The sequence below is a fragment of the Erithacus rubecula genome (assembly GCF_903797595.1).
Source record: "Erithacus rubecula genome assembly, chromosome: Z".
NCBI lineage: Eukaryota > Metazoa > Chordata > Aves > Passeriformes > Muscicapidae > Erithacus > Erithacus rubecula.
The window spans coordinates 9178961-9197629 of record NC_136661.1 but is presented as its reverse complement, the minus strand read 5'-3'; the positions used below and the strand labels follow the sequence as shown (position 1 = coordinate 9197629).

Below are 18669 nucleotides of genomic sequence, written 5' to 3'. Positions count from 1 at the left end.
ATTTCTACCTGAGTTTAGCAAGTAAGAGAAATGGATACTTCTGCAAAACAAGTAAGATCTGTGCAAAAAAAAAAGCAAGAAAGGCAGTTTTCCCAGGACAGTAATTCCTACCTACTACCCTGCAGTATGTTGAGCAATTGTTTGTTTGTTTGTTTACCTTTAGGAATGGAATTAAGCTGTAATGGTTCTGATTTGCTATGGGTTGCACTTATCTGGTTACCTAGAAAAGTGGCAAGTGATACTTTGAAATAAAAGAGATAATTTGCTCCTAATTTAAATAGCATCTTAGCTTTATTTTTCTTCAAACTTAAGAGTGTAAGGAAACTAGAATTAATAACTCTATGGTCTCAAGTTTCATGATTTCAGAGTGAAGAATCCCTATTTTTGAAAGGTTAAAAACAATCATTTTTACTCCAACAAGGCTGTCAAATAATTTTATTTTAAAAGTGAAAATTTTAAGTCTTGATTCAGATACGAAACCACATGTACATATTCATACCCCGGAGGCACTTCAGGCTGTTGTCAAGAAGTCTTTGAGCACTTACGGCCCTCTTGCTTCATGGGCGCAGTATCCAACAAACACTGGTTCAGCTGCTATGCCACGGCTGTTAAAATTGGAATGGGTATGACTGTTATCAAACAACTGGCTGCTTGTGTAGGCAGGAAGAGAGATACTAGAAATATATTTTAACAACTATATAAACAAAACTATTCCCAAGAAACAACAGACGGCCTATTCTACTTTTGATTGTACTTTTGATTGAACTTGTTTCAATCAGAGGCACCAAGCTATTAACAGACATGTTGAAAAGCTTAAATTCAGGGGCTAGTTCTTTTGATGTTCCACAAAATCTACTGCTTTTAATGAAAAGAAGTCATAAGAAAGGCAAATATGAATCAACTGACATTTACACATTCTCCCCTCGCCCAGCCTCAATGTTTCCTTCAAATTCAGCTCTAATTCCATAATTTTCATTATTCTGGGGGCAGGATTCAGGGCTTCTTTCAGCTTACACTATCATAAATTATTCTGTTCCCATGCGGCATTAAGAAAACCCCAACCCCTGTGTCTTATGATGCTGCAGTAAGATAGTAAAAAAACAAGTTTCAGAATTAAAGAAGCTGTAAACAACATTCTATTTCTCAAATGTTTAAGATATAGGTACTACTGTTGCTAATGTTTAAAAGTGGTGCAGTGAAAGAAACTGAATAATAGATCAGCTGAATGATTGCTGCCTCTAAGCAAGAGGCTTAGTAAAGACAAGGCTTGGTGTCTTAGGTCTCTGGAATATACGTCCATCTTATTGTCTCCTTCCTCCAGTCACCATTTCTCTGCAATCTGGGCTGCTGTATCCTAGAAGAAGCTGAGTTTAGATCTCAATAGTACCTACTGCATTCACGGTACTACTTCAGGAGCAACGGCCTCGATCTTCAATAGGCAGAGTTACTGTTGTTCCAGTGACCAGGATGTAGCTGTTACAATGTTACAATACCAACCTATTCCCCTTGCTCCGCGGTAACCAGCTGCAGAGCAAGCCAGAGCTGTTTGTTCTCTTGGAAAAGCCCTTTGTACAAATGCCACCGTCTAGTAGGAACACAGTCCTTGCGTACATGCTAAGATTACAGCAGCCTGATACTAAGATGGGTCTTTGAGGTAGCCCCATATACATGAAACGTAACAACTGCAGCTCCATGGAATATTCATTTCATCAATGGAAAGGGAATTTTTTTTCTAGTGTACTTCTGGTTCAAAGCCTGTTAAAAAGAGCCATTTCAGGACAACATATATTTTTATTATGGTAGTTACATTCTAACAGGAATTGTTCATCCTAAGCCAGCAAAACTGTTTTTCCTTAAGACTACTTTCTGTTGCAACAAGGACAAGAGGCAATAGTCCTTAGTCTGCCCCTGCCTCTCGTGCCAGCACTACCAGAGCAGCTGCTGTCATCTGGACCCACTCCCTGTACAGCAATACAAATACCGGAGTGAAGAAGATGCAGATTCAGCAGTGGAGTCAACCAGGTGAGGAACAGCACAGTTCACTGTAAAACCTAATCCTAGTGGTACAGCCGCTGCACACTTAACTGTTCAGTTGTAGCAGTGTTTTCCTGAGCCCCACCAAGAGATGCACCATCCTACTTAGTAATTGTACATAAGTTTTGAAATACCTTTGATCTTGTTTTTAACATATATTGTTAACTCTCTCTTAATGTGTCTATTTTTCTCATGACTGAGGGGAGATAGCACAACTTACATACAGCTATTTTCCTGCATCATCATTTTAAGCCAACTTGAAATAACCCAAGTCCAAACTTAAAAGTTCTTCAGTCACTCTTGATTAAAGTGACAGTAAGCTAAACATATACTATATACTCTAAAGTGATTCTAGCAGATAATCATGCTAAGACATCTTCATGACCACATGCAGAGAGCTTGAGTTTCAAGTGCTGCCTATAACTGCTGTTGTAGCCTGGTCTTTAAAAAATTGATTTGTATCTACCTTGAGCTACTACCACACAGAGTTGAGATTTTCAATGAGTTCTCATAAACTATAAACTTCTGTAGAGAACAAAATGGTATGTTTCATGCTTGCTGCAATTCAACTATTCAGCTCTCTGACTGAATGCTTCACTTTTGAAGTCAAACTTGGACTTTAAACCTAGAAATCACTCATATCTGCAACTGTGAATCTACAAAAATAGCAATAGCAAGAAATAACCAGTAACTTGTCTAGTACTTTTTAGCAAAGAACTGGGAGAAGAATGTGTTATAACTACTGTAAACAAAATCAGTTCATAAATGAATTAAAATTTATCATGGACTGCTTATCCATCCCTTTCAACCCCTAAAGTAAGGCAATACGTGAAAGAATAGCTTGCCCAAACTTAACTCTCATGTAAACAGTTCCAACTGATTACCTGCTGCAGGTCTTTAATTATTATTCATAATAAATAAATAACACCACCTTTTTTTAGGAAAAAAGCTGGTCTTCTGTCAGTGTACTCCTCCCACATATCCTTTAGTGTAATTTTTGTCTGAAATAAGTCAGTCATGGTGTTTATTTTCCTTTACACAGAAACACGGAAAAGTCCTAGTATTTCACTGAAAAAAGTGAGCTCTGAAAATTTTAGTTGCAAAACTGTCCAGACCTACTGTGTTAATGCATCTGTCTTTCTCTTCTGTGAATACAAAACCAAATGGAATGGCATTTACAGTCAGATTAAACTGCTAGCTTTCTTCCCTTCATCTCCAGGCCAGCAGTTTATACCTGCACCTTTATTCCATTGGTTACAAAACCTGAGAACCAAGATACACTGTAGCTACTAAATCTTACCGGAGCATGCGACATCGATGATTAGTTAGCCTTTTGTAGGCATCCTGCAAGTTGGTCACATTACTGCTGCTCCAGAGTCTTTCCCCAACAGCACTTGCTCGAGGCCTGTAAAGGTGTACTAAGTTTTAGCATAGGTATGGTCTAGAACCAAGAATGGATAATTTTTTTAATACCAGGTCTAATATAATACTTTAATATTCAGAAACATTAATTTTCATAGCTGCTTAGATTCAGTACAGAGCACTATTACCACTAGCATACAGTCCCGTGGGATTAATTAATGCTTCTTTTACCTGGCTTTTAAAAATATAATAATAAAGCAGTCCATACCATAATCTTGGTGTCAGGTTAGTTGCATCCACAAATTCCCCCCATAGGCAGGCTTCTCCACCTATTAGAAGTTTCTTCTGTTTTTCAGATCCTGAATTCAAAGCAGAAAGTCAGTGTTTCTCTCTGTCCAGAAGATGGGCATATATCAACAATTAGATAGGACTGTTGTTTTTATATAAAATACCTATCCTAAACATTAACTTAGATTTTGTGAGTCTTGTTACTGAATGTGAGAACCACCAAGCCATTTGCCCAGAGAAGCCATTTCTCTGCTCTATCAAAAAGGATTTTACCTTTCATGCTCTGAAGAGATTCCTCAGCTTTATGAGATTCCTCAGAGATTTAAATCCAGATGGAAACTGTTAATTCTATCACATGCAGAACATTCCTTGAAAAAAATCAGTCACGTATTCTCCTTAATGAGCTCTGAGAACTCCCTTGCACAAAATGAAAGCCCCATGGAAAGCATAAGATGTTTATATCAACTTTAGATACAGGGAGAGAACATGTCTTTTTCTACTCAAGAAGCTTGGTAACATGAATTCAGTGTCTGTCTGCAAACAGCCATTTTACACAGCTCTGCTCCTGGAGCATCTGCCCACCTAGTCCAGCAATTCTATTTTAAGCAAACACCAGTATCAGAATGCTTGAGGAAGGTAAAACCTTTCCTTGTGAGAAATGCAAAGTTCCTTTTTTTTTAATTTAAGAGTTTTCCAGAGTTCTAGCTGACCATAATTCCTTTGATGACACTACAATCACACTGATGGAATGGCCACTCTAAACAGCCCTATTCTTTTCATTTTCACTGTACTACAAAACAAGGAGTTTCATGCACAGGACCATGCATATAAAAAAAGTAACAAACCAGGGAAGTTAAGTGGTTCAACAGTGTAGTATTTCTTCCAATCTTGCCCATAACTAATGTAGTCTAAGTACCAGGGTGCTGACAGGACAGCAGTGTACCCAGCTCCAGTAACACTGCTCAGTTCATGAGCGTAGTTATTTGCCATCCACACTTGAACTACGGTGTCTGGTTTCAGCTAAAAGAGGAAAAGACAAAACAAACAACCAACTTAGCCCAAAAACATTAATGGAAATCGTAGTATCAAGGAAAAGGCTCATGATGTCAAAACTCTCTGTTTTAAAGAGGAACATTTTGGAAACTACCTTTTGTCATCGCTCCCCTCCCCCCCAGGTCAAAAGCTGATTAGGTCTTTGCTGGTTTTAAACACTCAACTGGAGTGAAGCCTAGGTTATACTATAGACAGTTAATGCTCTAAGAGGATTCCTACATGCACCACATATGTGACCAGCTCATAAAAGGTGATCATTTGGTGTTACTAGATCAGACACACAGTTACATGAGGAAAAAAGAGAAAGAAAGAAAATTCTCTACCTTTTACTATGATGTTTTAAAGCATATTATATTAACTGTGTTCACCTTTAAAAAGCACTTCAATGCTGGTATTCCTGTTTCACCTATTACACAATCAACAGATGGTAATTCCAAGGGATTGAAATTACCCACATATGGAGAGACTTGCTATGTCAGCAGTCTTGCTTTAACTCTCAAGAGACAAAGCCAGATCTACTTAATAGTCTGCTTTGGAAGCCTCACACAATATTGTGCTGTTATGCAAGAGTACCTTACTAATTTTCCCACCTGTGCTTTGTGATCAAACACTTCTTGCCAGACCATTTGTCCTTTGTTGTAGGAGGAAACAATGTCCAAAATGCTAGAATTTAGAAATAAGATCAGGTCTGTGATCTTCAATGAGATAAGCAGATTCACTCAAAAGTAGCAACATTTTCTACCCCAAGGCACATCAGACCTTCCCCACCACTGCATAGGGGACCAAGAAAAAGCAGGTTGTTCTGGTTTCAGCCTTCAGTGCTCTGTCTTGCAGAGCATGTTCTACCATGTAGAACAATGTGCATGTACATTAACACAAACTAATGTTCAGAACTACCAGCAACTCATACAGGATCACTATGTTATTTAAGGAGAGAAAGAAATGTCTGCAAAAACTTCCTCCCAACCCTGTGTCTGACATGTAGTTTAAGATACCCAATATGTTCACAGTGTGTGTAAAACTAGCTTACATATCTGTGCTGTGCCCCACATCTTAAAGCTATGAACTTCAGACCTGGTATATTAAAATAAAGTGGACAGTCCCAAAAATGTGGCAATTTTTCAAAATAATATAGAAACTAAGTCAGCTTCCATATCTGCACCTCAACACCACCCTCAAACAATGGTTGTGAAAAACTGAGCAAGAATTAAAAAAACAACATACTTCTGAACATAGTAAGATTCCAGTTTAGCATAGTCAATGCCAAAACCTTGCTTCTTCATGAACTGCTTCACTTCAGGGTTAGATTTCCTTAAATAATAACAAGAAAACAAGTTAAAAAAAAGGTTATTTTTGTTACATTTTAAACCAGATTTCCCATTTTTATCTATGTACAGCACACTAATTATGCCTTAGGCATGTCACAGCCTGGAACACACTGCAGAGCAGAAGGTTAACATTACTTAGATATTTTGAAAGAGTTTCCTCCTGGTTTGAAATAGAGCCAATAGACTTAATTCTCTGGTAAATCTGCTTGAGCCACTGTTCTGAAGCAGTCTCTAGTAGGCTGCTCAAACTCTTAAGAGCATTGGAGTTCCTGGTATCTCAGCTACTTTGTGCCAAGATTATCAGCAGTCTGAGAACTCAACAATTTTGTGTTTCTACCACAAAAAAACCCAGATCAACGTTTTTGTGTTAAAGCATTTCCAAGAGGTTTGGATTTGATCTTTAAAGAGAATGTAGAAATACTAACTAGATCATTTTGAATACTCATTAAAATGCTACAAATTCTTTATTATTAGTTAGTCTCTCCAGCAGAGAGACTCCAAAATATTCAACATTCACAACCGAATTAAGAACACAATTAATACATGCTGTACTTCTAACACAAACACACATGAATCTATTTGGTAATTCTTATGGTTACCAGATTTTCTGGTGGGCAGAACTCAATGTAAACATCTACTTTAACAAACTATTAAAATGTTAATTTTCTTATCTAGTACTTTTCTAACATACTAGTTCTCTGTCCTGCCAGGGTAATTTTCATAAAGAAATCTTTTAGAATACCTGAATATTTATGAAACTACAAGTCAGAGCAAAATTCTGCACATCAGTTGCTTTTTGAAGATCACAAATGATCTGCCTGTAAACAGTTACAGAGGCAGGAGAGGAGACCTTTTGATTATGCAGTGAAAACTGTCTTATGCAACTGAGTTCCATAACTGATGGAGGTAGACAGGTTTAGGAGGTGCTAGATAAGTGTTCCTTGAATTGTTGCCATACCAACAACTGAAGTCCACTTCATCTCCTCCCAAATGAATGAATTCATCTGGAAATACACTGCTGATTTCTTTGAAGAACTTAGCCATAAAGTCATAAGTTGTATTCCAAACAGGATTTACAGGTCCAAAGGACCCAGTTGGCTGTCCTCCACTGTAACAAGGAGTGAGAAGACCTTTTTGACCTAATAAAAACAATTAATAGATGATATTCAGTTTCATGTTGCAAAGCTAACTTTGCTAGCAGGAAGAAGCAGTTAGTCATATTATAAAGATAAATATTCATTAACTAAGTAAATTTTAACTAAGTATTTTAAGTAAAATCAAATAGAGGCAGGAAGAAATAAGACCTAAGACCACTTGTAAAAGGTTTAGGAACCCTCTAACTGGCAATCAGGACTCTTGACTTTCAGATCTGTGATTTAACACACACTATATGTAACATGTCACAATACCTGGAAAACAGCACTTTGATAACTACCTGACCCAAAAAAAACCCCAAAAAAACCAAAAAACCCCAAACTTTAATGAACATCAGAAGGAAGCCAGTTAGAAGAAAGCCTCAAGGTAGAATGAAGTCTAAAGCAGACTATATCTGTACCCTTGTACACACATCTAGCATAGAACATATCAACTTTCTCAATTCATTGTATTTCCTGTAACCTGTGAAGGTCATGACATCACTCAGTGCCTCTTCCTTACCTCTTATCAAGGGCCTTCCAAAGCAATTCATTGGGTTACTTCTTAAAAAAATTAGTTTTCTTGCTACTACTTACCACAGTTTCTTAACAATTAATACTTTCTTGGGCATACCTTTTCCCCAAGACTGTGTATGTCCTGGTGTATCAAACTCTGGGATAACTCTGATGCCTCTTAACCGGGCATACTCAATCACCAGACGGACATCGGTAGGAGTATAGATGAGATTAGAGGAGTATGCCCCCTGTGAAATATGCATATAATAAAATATTTAGAGACATAGAGTAAATATATATAAATACATATAACACACTATACCAGCAGATCACAAAATTTTGGACAGAAGTATTTTAACTTAGACTGGAGAACAGTTTTACAAGTTGCCGTGGTTTATCAACTGCAAGACAGAACTTTTCACTTAACTTCTGGAAAGGTAAAAAAACCACACCAAAACAAACTCAGAACACTGAGACAGATCTGCTTGAGGAGACCTTCCATTCCTCCTTAGCTCACAGTTACTGAAAATAGCAGAAAAGCTAGTTTCTTTTCCTTCAGGATTTTGAAAGATACAGTTGTCCATTCTTCTGTACAGTGGCAAATTATTATTGCCCATTAGCTCTGAAACATAGGGCTCTTGCTACATAACATACAAGACTAATGGAAAAATTCTGCAATTCAGAAAGAAGTTCCAACATTTCTACTTCTTAGTTTTGATACAGTGACCAATTTAGCACTAGGACGTGTTTCTTTTGTGACAATAAGTTTGAGTGTTATTCCACTCTCACACAGCAAACGAATGTGACAATGACCCAGATTACTACAGTTTGGTGAAACTGATGCTTGCCAAAGAGCCAAACTATTTCAGGATACACAATGACCCTTCATGATCAATAGCATCTTAAGCTTCTGTTTATCTGAAAATGGTTTTCACAGCTGAGGTACTCAAAAAAGGAAACAGTACACAAGAAGACTTTCAAAGAGAAGCTTGTTGAGACCAAGACCATCTCCTTCTCTCTAGCTGTCAGTGGGATATATGACAGAACTCTACTAGGGTTTGCCTTTACTAGACAAAATAATCTGACTGCACTACGCAACATCTACCAATTCTGAATTATAAAATTCCTCATAGCATCTCCTCAAGCACTGCCAATATAATTTTCATGAGGGTCAGATTCTAGCAAGCATTTTAAAACAGAATCACAAATCCTGTACTTAGGCTTAGTCTACTTAATTATTCTTAACTACTTAACTATGTTTGATTTGGCTCCTACTGCACCTGATTGAGCAAGAACGTCATGAAGGCTCTCACTAATGTAGCAAAGCTTACTATGCACCTAGGAATAAAGAGACATATTCCACTGTATTTGTTTCAGGAAACAACCTTCCACTTTTGGATCTCTTACGTGGTGTGTTTTGTAAAGCTAACTAGCTATCAGGGCAAAAGTACTATTGCAGTGGTGCCAAGAGATGGCAGAAAAATCTCTTACATTTGTTTGAGTGGCAAAAGTCAACCAGGTAAAGAAATGCATCATCAGAAATTCAAGCAGTGTTCACTATTTATTTGCATACCATTAGTGTATGAAGTCCTGCAAACACTGAGGATCATTCAGAAAATTTGTATAGAAGAGTAAAGATTGTCACATACCATGTATCCAAAAGAAGACTTAAAAACTGTCCCCACAGAAACCCAGGTGATCCTAAATGTGGACATGCTGGTTACTGGTCCCATAGTACTGTTTTACAATTAGCCAAACCAGATGTACTCCAGCATTGGTAAACTCTGCATTTTATTTTCATGAAATGTTTGCCAGATTCCTGCCCTTCCACCCTGCTCCAATGACGTTCACTCACCTTATCACTTAATTCAGGGAAATAAATGCTCTGGTATGGGAAGGACTGATCATCTACTATATGCCAGTGGAGAACATTGAACTTATTAAAAGCCATGGCATCCTGTAACAAATAATGCAACAGAGTCTAGTTAAAACTTCATTCTCATAGAAAATCTATGCAAAAAAAAGTGGTCTTGTCCCAGCATATCCTAGATGCCTAGAGCAACAACTAAAAAAGAAAAAAACCTCAACCAAACCACACAAAAAAACCAATAAAACCCCACCAATCCTCACACCAATAAACCAAAAAGAACATTATATGTTTCACTAAATCCTAGAAGCACATATCTCTACTGCTCCACCCCTCTGCAATCTATTTTCATCACTGCTGTCAACAAACTCTTGATCTGACTCTCATTCTACCAGCCTGTGTAATATGAACTGATATGAACACTTAAGAATTTCTTCCCCTTCAGAACACATACCCTGAGATTAGCTCAGGTGCTTACAGCATGGTGCTACTAATACCAAATTTGCAGGTTTGACCCTCATATGGGCCACTCACTTTAATAGTTGGCCTTGATGATTCTTCTGGGTCCCTTCCAACACAGATGGATCTGTGAGTAATTCTCTATGAACCATCAGTTATTTCAGCTTACAGAAATGCTTACAGTTTTATAACTAAACACCTTGGACTCAAAACCAGAACAACATGAGTTTCCTACTATATAGCACATCCCTTCTTGCTAGTGACTTCAGCAGAATCCATTTCAAATTGATAAGAATAAACTATGCATTTTCCCTGAAAACGACAGTTGTTTATCTTGTTTTCATTCATGACAGTGTCAGTACTTCCCTTCTTTTATCTCGAAGATAACTGAGATCAATGTTAACATGCTTATTTTAGAATTATAACTCCAGCTGGACAGTTAAACACGTACCTTGAGTTATGATGGCTTTTTAGCCACTAGAAGAGTGTGCTGTGAGCAGACCGAAAAAGTGTTTACATTGTTCATGATTGACAGCAACACAGCTGCTCCTAATCCCTTGCCACAATACAATTGTTTCCACCATGCACTCCTCCCCCTTTTTTTTTTCCTAGGTGCATTTAAAGAGGTGATAAAATACGTTCAGGAACTCCCACCAAATACAAAGTATTGACAAATCTTGTCAATTCCCCAAATTTATCTCATCTGTTTCATGATGTTGCAGAAGTTAACTGCCATGTCTTCATGCATTTCTAACAAATACCATTCTTCTACATAGAAAATGACACCTCTGGACCTTCAGTTTTACCTATTTCTTCCTCAAGGACAACATCTTTCCTAGAAATAGAGTGCAGCAGTTGAACACAAACAAGAAATGTACTTTAACTGCTGCCCTAAGTACCTAATCAGCACAAATCAGAGAAGAGATTACTGATGCTTTTCATTAGTCTGGATTCAAGCAGGCACACAGGTGGGAAAAGAGGGATACTTGTTCTTAAACCAGCAAACAGCATCAACTATAGCTCTGATAATGTATTAGAAACAGACATGCAATTTAAGGACAGAAAGCAGAATAGCAGCAGTTACAGAAACACTAAAATAGTTAGCAATGCAAATCTCTTTGGACATCTCTTTTAGACAAGACAAAAAATACTGACACAAATATTTGAGATTTTGAAGCACCCTCTGTTGCAAGTTTAACACTACACAAGCATTACTTGCTGAACAGGCACTGACCTTGAATGTGAAAACAAGTGGTAAATACCAAAAGGACAAGTTCTGAGCATAGTTCATGGATGACCTCAGTTAAGTTCTGAGACTGTTTTTATCTGCACTTTGTCTTCCTATCTTAAACTTGTTTTTCAAAGTTTTGCAACACAGAGGGGACATTTCAAATACTATTTCATCTTGGAGGAGAGACAAGACAGGAAACTACCTGCTACTCCACTTCAACTAAATAAATAATCCCTCCTACAAGCACTTCAACAAAAAAAATGGGGAGTGCAAAACAGTAAAAACCCCAGCTTTGGCTGCTAAACTTACACAAGTACAACACCTTTCCATCAGGACTGGAGCACATTAATTCTTAATGTGCTTACTTAAGCTTTTTGGAGGAAATTTTGTTTGGTTTTATCGGTTAGTCTGGTTTTATTTTTTAGTAGCTTCCAGTGAACATTTTGAATTTCCTCCCTTGCTCTGTAATACTTAATTACTGGCTTGCACTTAGCCTAAGACTACCAAAGCCTGCTGCTGGACTACCAAAGTCCACTCCAAAAGACTGGGGTTTTCCTGAAATCACTGGCACTGACACTAGAATTTGCAAGGTATCCCTTGTCTTGCTTGATGACAGTCAGATGTCTCAAAACATGCTTCCAAGAAATAATGCCTAAGCTGGTTTAGGCATCAGAAAATACAATCAGGTACAACAAACACCAGCCCCTTCATAGATTCAATAATCATTGTGTCTACCCACTTGATTCCTCTCGATGTTCATTCCAGCCTATGTTCAGACCTTTGCTTAGCAAAGTTCACTCTGTCCTTTTAAAGTCAGATAGAGGATATGGGTTCTTCTTTCATACCAGCTCTAGTTGCTTCCTACTTCAGGGACCAAAACACAACAGCAAAAAGCCTTCATTATTAATGATACAAAACTGCATACTTACCAGGTTTGTAAGAATAGATTTCAATGGTAAATAATGCCTTGAAGTATCTAATAAGACTCCTCTATGAGCAAATCTTGGGAAGTCATTGATTTCAGATTCATTGATGAGAAACTATGAGAACAAAATTTAAAAATTAAAATTTTATTTTCATATTCATAATTTCAAACAAGAAATACTCTTTCTTTTCCAGAAAATTATTATTGGAAATACGTAACAAACTGAAATGTTGCTGAATGAAACTGGTAGTTTGGCTCTTTCTAGAAAAGCACCAGTTACCAGGACAGTGGATCTAGTTAATAGCCATACTTACACTTCCATAGTCATCTTCATGAACCAACTGGCTGAAGGTTTCCAAACCTGGAAAAATATCCCAGAAAGGGATCTCAATTAAAACCCAGTCCGCTTAAAATTTTAGTTTCAAGCAACTTCTTAGAGGCATTCACAAAGCTAGAAAGAATGCTTTGTAGCTGAATTATTTTCTCTTTAGCACTTCCCTTAAGCACTCAAGCACTGCCAATTTCTAGGAATGGGTGGAATTTCTGGTCTTGTACATCTATTCCTCTCATTTCTGGAACTAGTGAAGTTTCTAATTCAGCATGAAAAATCTGTTCATTTATAAGTAACAAATATACAGACTAAACATTCCAGTAAGAACGACAGACTGAAATGTCAGGATTATTACTCTTTGTGATGTGTTCAGCATGTTCACTTTATAGGTGCAGTCAGAAAATAATCTGTTCACACTGTAGTTTAAAAAGCTTTTTGCTTGGCCTGGCTTATTTCAGACACAGCAAGAATTTACTCACAGTGTGCCACTGAGATGCTGAGCATCTGGGACTAAGGGTCTAACTGATACACATCTGAGTATCTTCTGGTCTAAGCTTACTTCCAATGAAGTACTGAATGAGGGCAAGGCTCAGTGGTCAGCTGGTTCTGGATCTGCCATGAAGTTTGTATATGCCCCAAACAAAGAGCTCAATGTGAAAAGCATTGGCTTACCTCTTAAAGCACCCCATACCTCAGGAGCTTTCAGTACAGCCACAGGCTCAGTTACAGTCAAATGGTCTAAAGAAAAGAAAAAAATGCTTACTAAGCAAGAAAGAATGAATTGACAGGTTAATGCCAAAAGGCATTAAAAAGATTCTTTGAGTGCCACATCTCCCTTAGTGTATTAAATTCCAACCAACCCTGCTTTTAATGGTGATTGCATGCAATTATTTTTCATCTACTATTCAGAGATCAACATCTACTCAGAAAGAAGATAAAAGATGTAAGGTACTTAGTAAGGGCAATGTTAAAATATTGCACAAGCCAAAACTCCAGCAAGTTTAACCCAATCGACTTAAAATCTAACACAAAATGTTTCTGCATTTAAGACACATGTGATAAGGGTGGCGAAACCAAATCATGAAAAGTTTACTTCTGCTTCTGCCTTCCTTTTATATAGTTTATGGTTACATATTTTTTAGAGATTTAACTTGTCATATAATAGGTGCTTATGATTAAGGTCTTATTACGAAGAAAAAAGGCACTATTCAAAATATGGAATATGCTGAGTTGGAAGTTCAGGATCATTGAGTCCAACTCTTAGCCCTGCACAGGACACCCCCAAGAGTCACACCAAGTGCATTGCTCAAACGCCTCTTGAACTCTGCCAGGCTGGTGCTGTGACCACTTCCCTGAGGATCCTGTTCCAGTGTCCAGCCACAGCCTAGGTGAAGATCCCTTTTCCTGATATCCAGACTAAACCTTCCCTGACTCAGCTTTTTGCTGTTACCTCAAATCCTGTCACTGGTCATGAGAGTGAAGAGATCAAGACCTGCCCCTCTGCTTCCTCTTGAGAGGATCTTGTGCTTCCCCTTGTGAGGTCTCCCCTCAGTGTCACCTGCTCCAGGCTGAACAAACCAAGTGACCCCAGCTGCTCCTCATACAGTTTCCCCTCCAGACCCTGCATCATGTTTGTGGCCCTCCTTTAGACACTCCCCAGTAGCTTTACATCTCTTACACTGTGGCACCAGAGCTGCCCCCAGCACTGGAGGTGAGGCTGCCCCAGTGCAGAGCAGAGCAGGACAATCCCCTCCCTTGCCTGGCTGGTGATGCTGAGCCTGATACACCAACAGGGTGCCAGGGCACCCTCTTGACCAGTATGGGGGCAGTGAGATGAAGCATGGCAAATAAAATGAAGAATGGTACCCGAAGGAATCTGTGACAATCCTCCCTTAAGTTTGAGTACTGAATTACAGTACAAAGTACCAGTGGGAAAAAAAAAGCTAAAATATTTTTTTTTAGTAAGATTTCAATAAATTTTAGAGGAGAAACAAACATATTTTAATTCTTTTTTTAAAATCACATACATATATGTGCATAAAAATATACTACATCTATAAACCCATAGATTTATATTATTATTCAAACATCAAAGTAATAATTGCACATCTGAAACAGCAGAGAAAAAAATCAAAGGGTTCAATTACTGTACAATGGCTTATTTGATCTGTATAAGTATGAAACAATGGTTGGCTACAAGTTACACAATTCAAACATTTATCTAAACTACCAAAGAAAAGCCATTCAGTGACATGAAGAAAGTACCTCAAGCTTCCATGTAAACCCAAAAACTGATCACACATACTGGAAGTTTGGGGTAAGAAAGAGAATTTAAAAGACTACTGCAATCTCCACAGGTAAACTGTAGGGAAAATGCAATAAATTGTCAAGGATTTAATTCCAATACAGGAGGGTTTTGTTTTTTTTCTGAACAGGTATCATGCCTTCAATGTTGGAAAATTTTATAATGAGCTACTTGAAACATTTTACACAAAAAGGTAAGAACTCAGCAGGCAGGTGGGCAGATAACCTGTAGTTTGACTACATATCCAATATGCTTGATACAGGATAGTCACTGACTGATCCATACTATCTTTATCAACAATCCAGACCATCCAAACCAGCAAGGCACCAATAACAGAATTATTAAGAATCCATATCCTTATAAAGATAGCCCATTAAAAACAAGAAAATTAAAACTTGCTGAAGTCTGGAAAGCTCATCTTATTACATTATGAGAACAAGTTATTTGTAAAAGAAAACTTACTCAGTAAGGCAGAAGGAAAAAACTGTCTGTTCTAAAGAATGCAACCTAAAAAATATCACATGCTCTGACAGATTTCGTGACATAAGAACTAGTTTTGGTTAAAATCTAATGTTTCACAAACCAGTTCAAAGTTCAAATAATAATAAAGCAGCACAATAACCTGACTGGCAGAACAATGTCAAGAGCCTCAGCATTTTTGCTGCTATGTTTCATTTGCATGTATTAAAAACTTGAACAGAAATACTGAACTCTTTGGCTATATGTCCCAAAAGGATTGAATAAATTTAATATCAGTACATTCTGTCACAAGTCAGGTGGAATTAATCCCGCTGCAGATGTATGACTTGAGATTAAAAGGATCTTTTTTCTAAGGATCTGTATCCTGGATACCAAACAACAGCTTATCTAAAACAGGACTAGATTAACTGAATATGTTGATTTTTGTGTTAGTCTGCCCAGACAAAAAGCAGTATTATTGCTCAGCCTTATTTTTGTTAAGGAAATTCTCTGGTGATTAGTACTTTACGTAGAGTATTTCTCCACTCTGGACTTCAGTCACAGAACTAAAGGAGCAGAGAAACTAAATCCAATAAAACATGGTGTTTTAAAATCCTTTCTTGTATCTACAGACAGAGAGGAAGTAGATTTATAGGCCTGCAAGATGAGTAATAAGTTCAAAGAGCACTTTCTGGTTTTCCTGGAAAAACAGGAAATACCATGTACATATCTCAGTGTAAGTGGCTTCAATTCGAACGCAGTCATTTCTCAGGAGACAGGTAAGCAGTGACAGCCTTCACTCAATAAATATCCTGTATTGAAAAGGATCATCTCCTGACTGTGCACAGATCCTACTACAGATAACAGGCTATTGCACAGTACGGTATCTCCGATTCCTAATGCTAGCTGCTAGAGGAGACAGCAGCACTAAGTGAGCTGTATGACACCCGAACTGCAAAACTCACAGGCGACACGTGAGCTCCATGATTCACTGTGGGCAGAGATCTCCCACAGCATCAAGAGCAGGAATTATCTCCTGGTCGCCAGGGCTGTGGCAGTTTTTGCGCGCTTCCAAGAGCCCTTGCTTTCCAGCTCCTTAAAAAGCCACCCAAACCCGGCGGACTCGAACGGCGGGCACGTGATAGGAAAGCAAGCGCGTAACGGTGCCGGCGCCGGAGGAGGAGCGCGCCGAGCGGAGCGAGCGGTACTCACAGGCCTCGCTGGAGGTGAGGTGCGGGTGCCCGTCACAGCCAGGGTCCCCCGCCTCGATCACCACCTGCAGCTGGAACAGCTCGGGCTCCCCTCGGGCAGCCAGCGGCCTGCGGCTCCACGTCCGCCGCAGGGAATGCCCGAACATGTACTCGTAGTACCTGCCGGGGAAGCAGAGGCGCCGGCGGGGCCCTGAGGCGGCTGCTCCCGTCCCCGGGCCGCCGCTGCAGCACCCCGGCCCCGCGGCCGCTCACCTGCGGAAGGCGTCCTGCAGCAGCCCGCAGCCCGGCCCCGCCGAGGAGCCGGCGCCGTGCACCAGCTGGAAGCGGCTGGGCGCTAGCTGCAGCTGGCGAGGGTACGTGCGGACCCACTGCGGCAGCGGCCACAGCGAGTCCTCGGGGACGGCGTCTGCCGCCAGCTCCCAGCCGGACGGCTCCGGCTCGGCCTCGCTCCGCGGGGCGCCGTGGCGGAGGTTGGTGCTCACCAGCACGGCGGGCACCACGACGAGCCCCAGGAGCAGCCCAGCCAGCCCCATGGCTCTGCCCATAGTGGGGCTGCCGCCTCAGCCCGCCCGCTCTACTCGCCGGGCAGCCCGGCTCCGCCCCCGGCGCCGCGGGGTCGTGCAGGGCGGGCCCGCAGCTCAGTGCCCGCCCGCGGCACCGCCCGGCCGGCGGCCCCTCGGCGGAGTGCGGCGCGGTGAGGGGCCGAGGGGCGCTTTGGTGCAGTGAGGGGGTCTTTCACGCTCCTCTGAGAGGTTTTCTAGAGTCCAAAGGAGAGCCACGAGGATGGTGAAGGGCCTGGGCGGGAAGCCGTATGAGGAACCTGAGGTCACTGGGTCGGTTCAGCCTGCAGGATGCTGAGGGGACGGACATTGTGTTTTCAACATCCTCCTGAGGGAAAGCAGAGGGGCAGGTCCCGATCTCTTCACTCGGGTAACTAGTGACAGGACTTGAGCTAACAGTACACAGCTGAGTTAGGAGAACTTCACCTTATTATTAGGGAAAGGTTCTTCACACTGAGGGTCCCTGGTTGGGCGCTGCAACAAGCTTTCCAAGTGGTCACAGCACCCTTTCAAGAGTCATTTGAACAATGCTTTCAGGCACATTCTTAGGACTATCCTGTTCAGAGCTAGGAGCCGTACTTCAATGATCCTGATGGGTTCCCTTCCAGCTCAGCATATTCCATGGCATTTTCCATCAGCCAACACCATGAGGTCCTGCACATGGCACCGCACTGCACAATAAGGGAGCGTGGCTGGGACAGCTTAATTTCTGTATGGAAAGAGTGTGATGCAGGGCACACTTTCATGAAGGAAAGACTCTGCATCTCTTGTACTGCTACAAAATACTTTCAGTCTCAACAGAAACAACTTTTTCACAGGCTTTCTAGAAAATGTGTTACAACCTATATGGTGAATAAGCAGTGAAGTATTTTTTAGCCTCTTACCAAACAAACCTGGTGTTTTGACCAATCTCTATGTAAGCTTGGGGAAGTTGTTCTGAAATGTTTGTGAAGAAGGCAAATCAAGCATTTCAAGACTGGATGTCACAGTGGGGAGGAGTTCAGGCTTCATGCCACTTCTAATTGAATGGTTAATGCAAACACTGAAGTGTCATCGTTGTTGCTTTGGCTGATGCACCAGTTAAACCCAGCAATGATGGGGAGAGCTGACACCTGCACTCTGCTACTGCGGAGTAACTGAGGAGCTGGTCAGCCATCCTGATGGGGATGGATCACAGAACATCCTAGTTTTGTCATTTGCTCTGTCCAACTATGCAAATGGAGTGCAAAGGATTAATGGAAAGTGTTTGATGCGGTCTGTCCATAGCAGAATCTTAATCTTGTAATGCCATAAATAAAAGGAATTCTTTATTAGGTGATGCCAAAGAGGCACAACTGGACATGACACCTGCAAGCCTACCGTCCTGCTCCTGCATGCCAGGAGACACATGGAAATGGCAGTGCAGTCTTTTCTGGCACACTCAGAGGCAATTGTAACACTCTACTCTTCAATACATATACTTTATATATCTTTGCCTGGTGTGATTGTCTCCTTAGCTGTGTTGATTCAACTGTTCCTGCTGCCTACCTCTCTTCATCTTTTTAGACATACTTAGAAATTAAGGATTATAGGTTTCTGTGACATATCTGAGATATCAGTAAGCTCTC

At 40.2% G+C, this 18669-nt stretch overlaps 1 protein-coding gene across 1 annotated transcript; it reads right to left on the bottom strand.

Annotated features, from left to right (window-relative positions):
• Positions 1-418: 418 nt before the first annotated feature.
• HEXB (hexosaminidase subunit beta) lies at positions 419-17107 on the bottom strand. Its single transcript, XM_079330036.1, has 14 exons — positions 16755-17107; positions 16504-16661; positions 13200-13265; positions 12511-12557; positions 12201-12311; positions 9570-9671; positions 7833-7962; positions 7024-7204; positions 5962-6048; positions 5328-5400; positions 4530-4704; positions 3665-3755; positions 3335-3439; positions 419-605 (listed from the first exon to the last, which is right to left on the bottom strand). Exons 1-14 carry the CDS (start codon positions 17045-17047, stop codon positions 542-544), a joined length of 1683 nt encoding a protein of 560 aa, XP_079186162.1. The 5' UTR covers positions 17048-17107; the 3' UTR covers positions 419-541.
• Positions 17108-18669: the final 1562 nt, after the last annotated feature.

What these genes read in the sequence shown, in the direction of transcription:
- HEXB (XM_079330036.1), bottom strand. Translation starts at nt 17,047, where the DNA reads ATGGGCAGAGCCATGGGGCTGGCTGGGCTGCTCCTGGGGCTCGTCGTG. An exon ending in CTGCAGGACGCCTTCCGCAG is followed by an intron (nt 16,662 to 16,754) that starts GTGAGCGGCCGC and finishes CTTCCCCGGCAG; the next exon opens with GTACTACGAGTACATGTTCG. An exon ending in ATGAAGATGACTATGGAAGT is followed by an intron (nt 12,312 to 12,510) that starts GTAAGTATGGCT and finishes TTGTTCTCATAG; the next exon opens with TTTCTCATCAATGAATCTGA.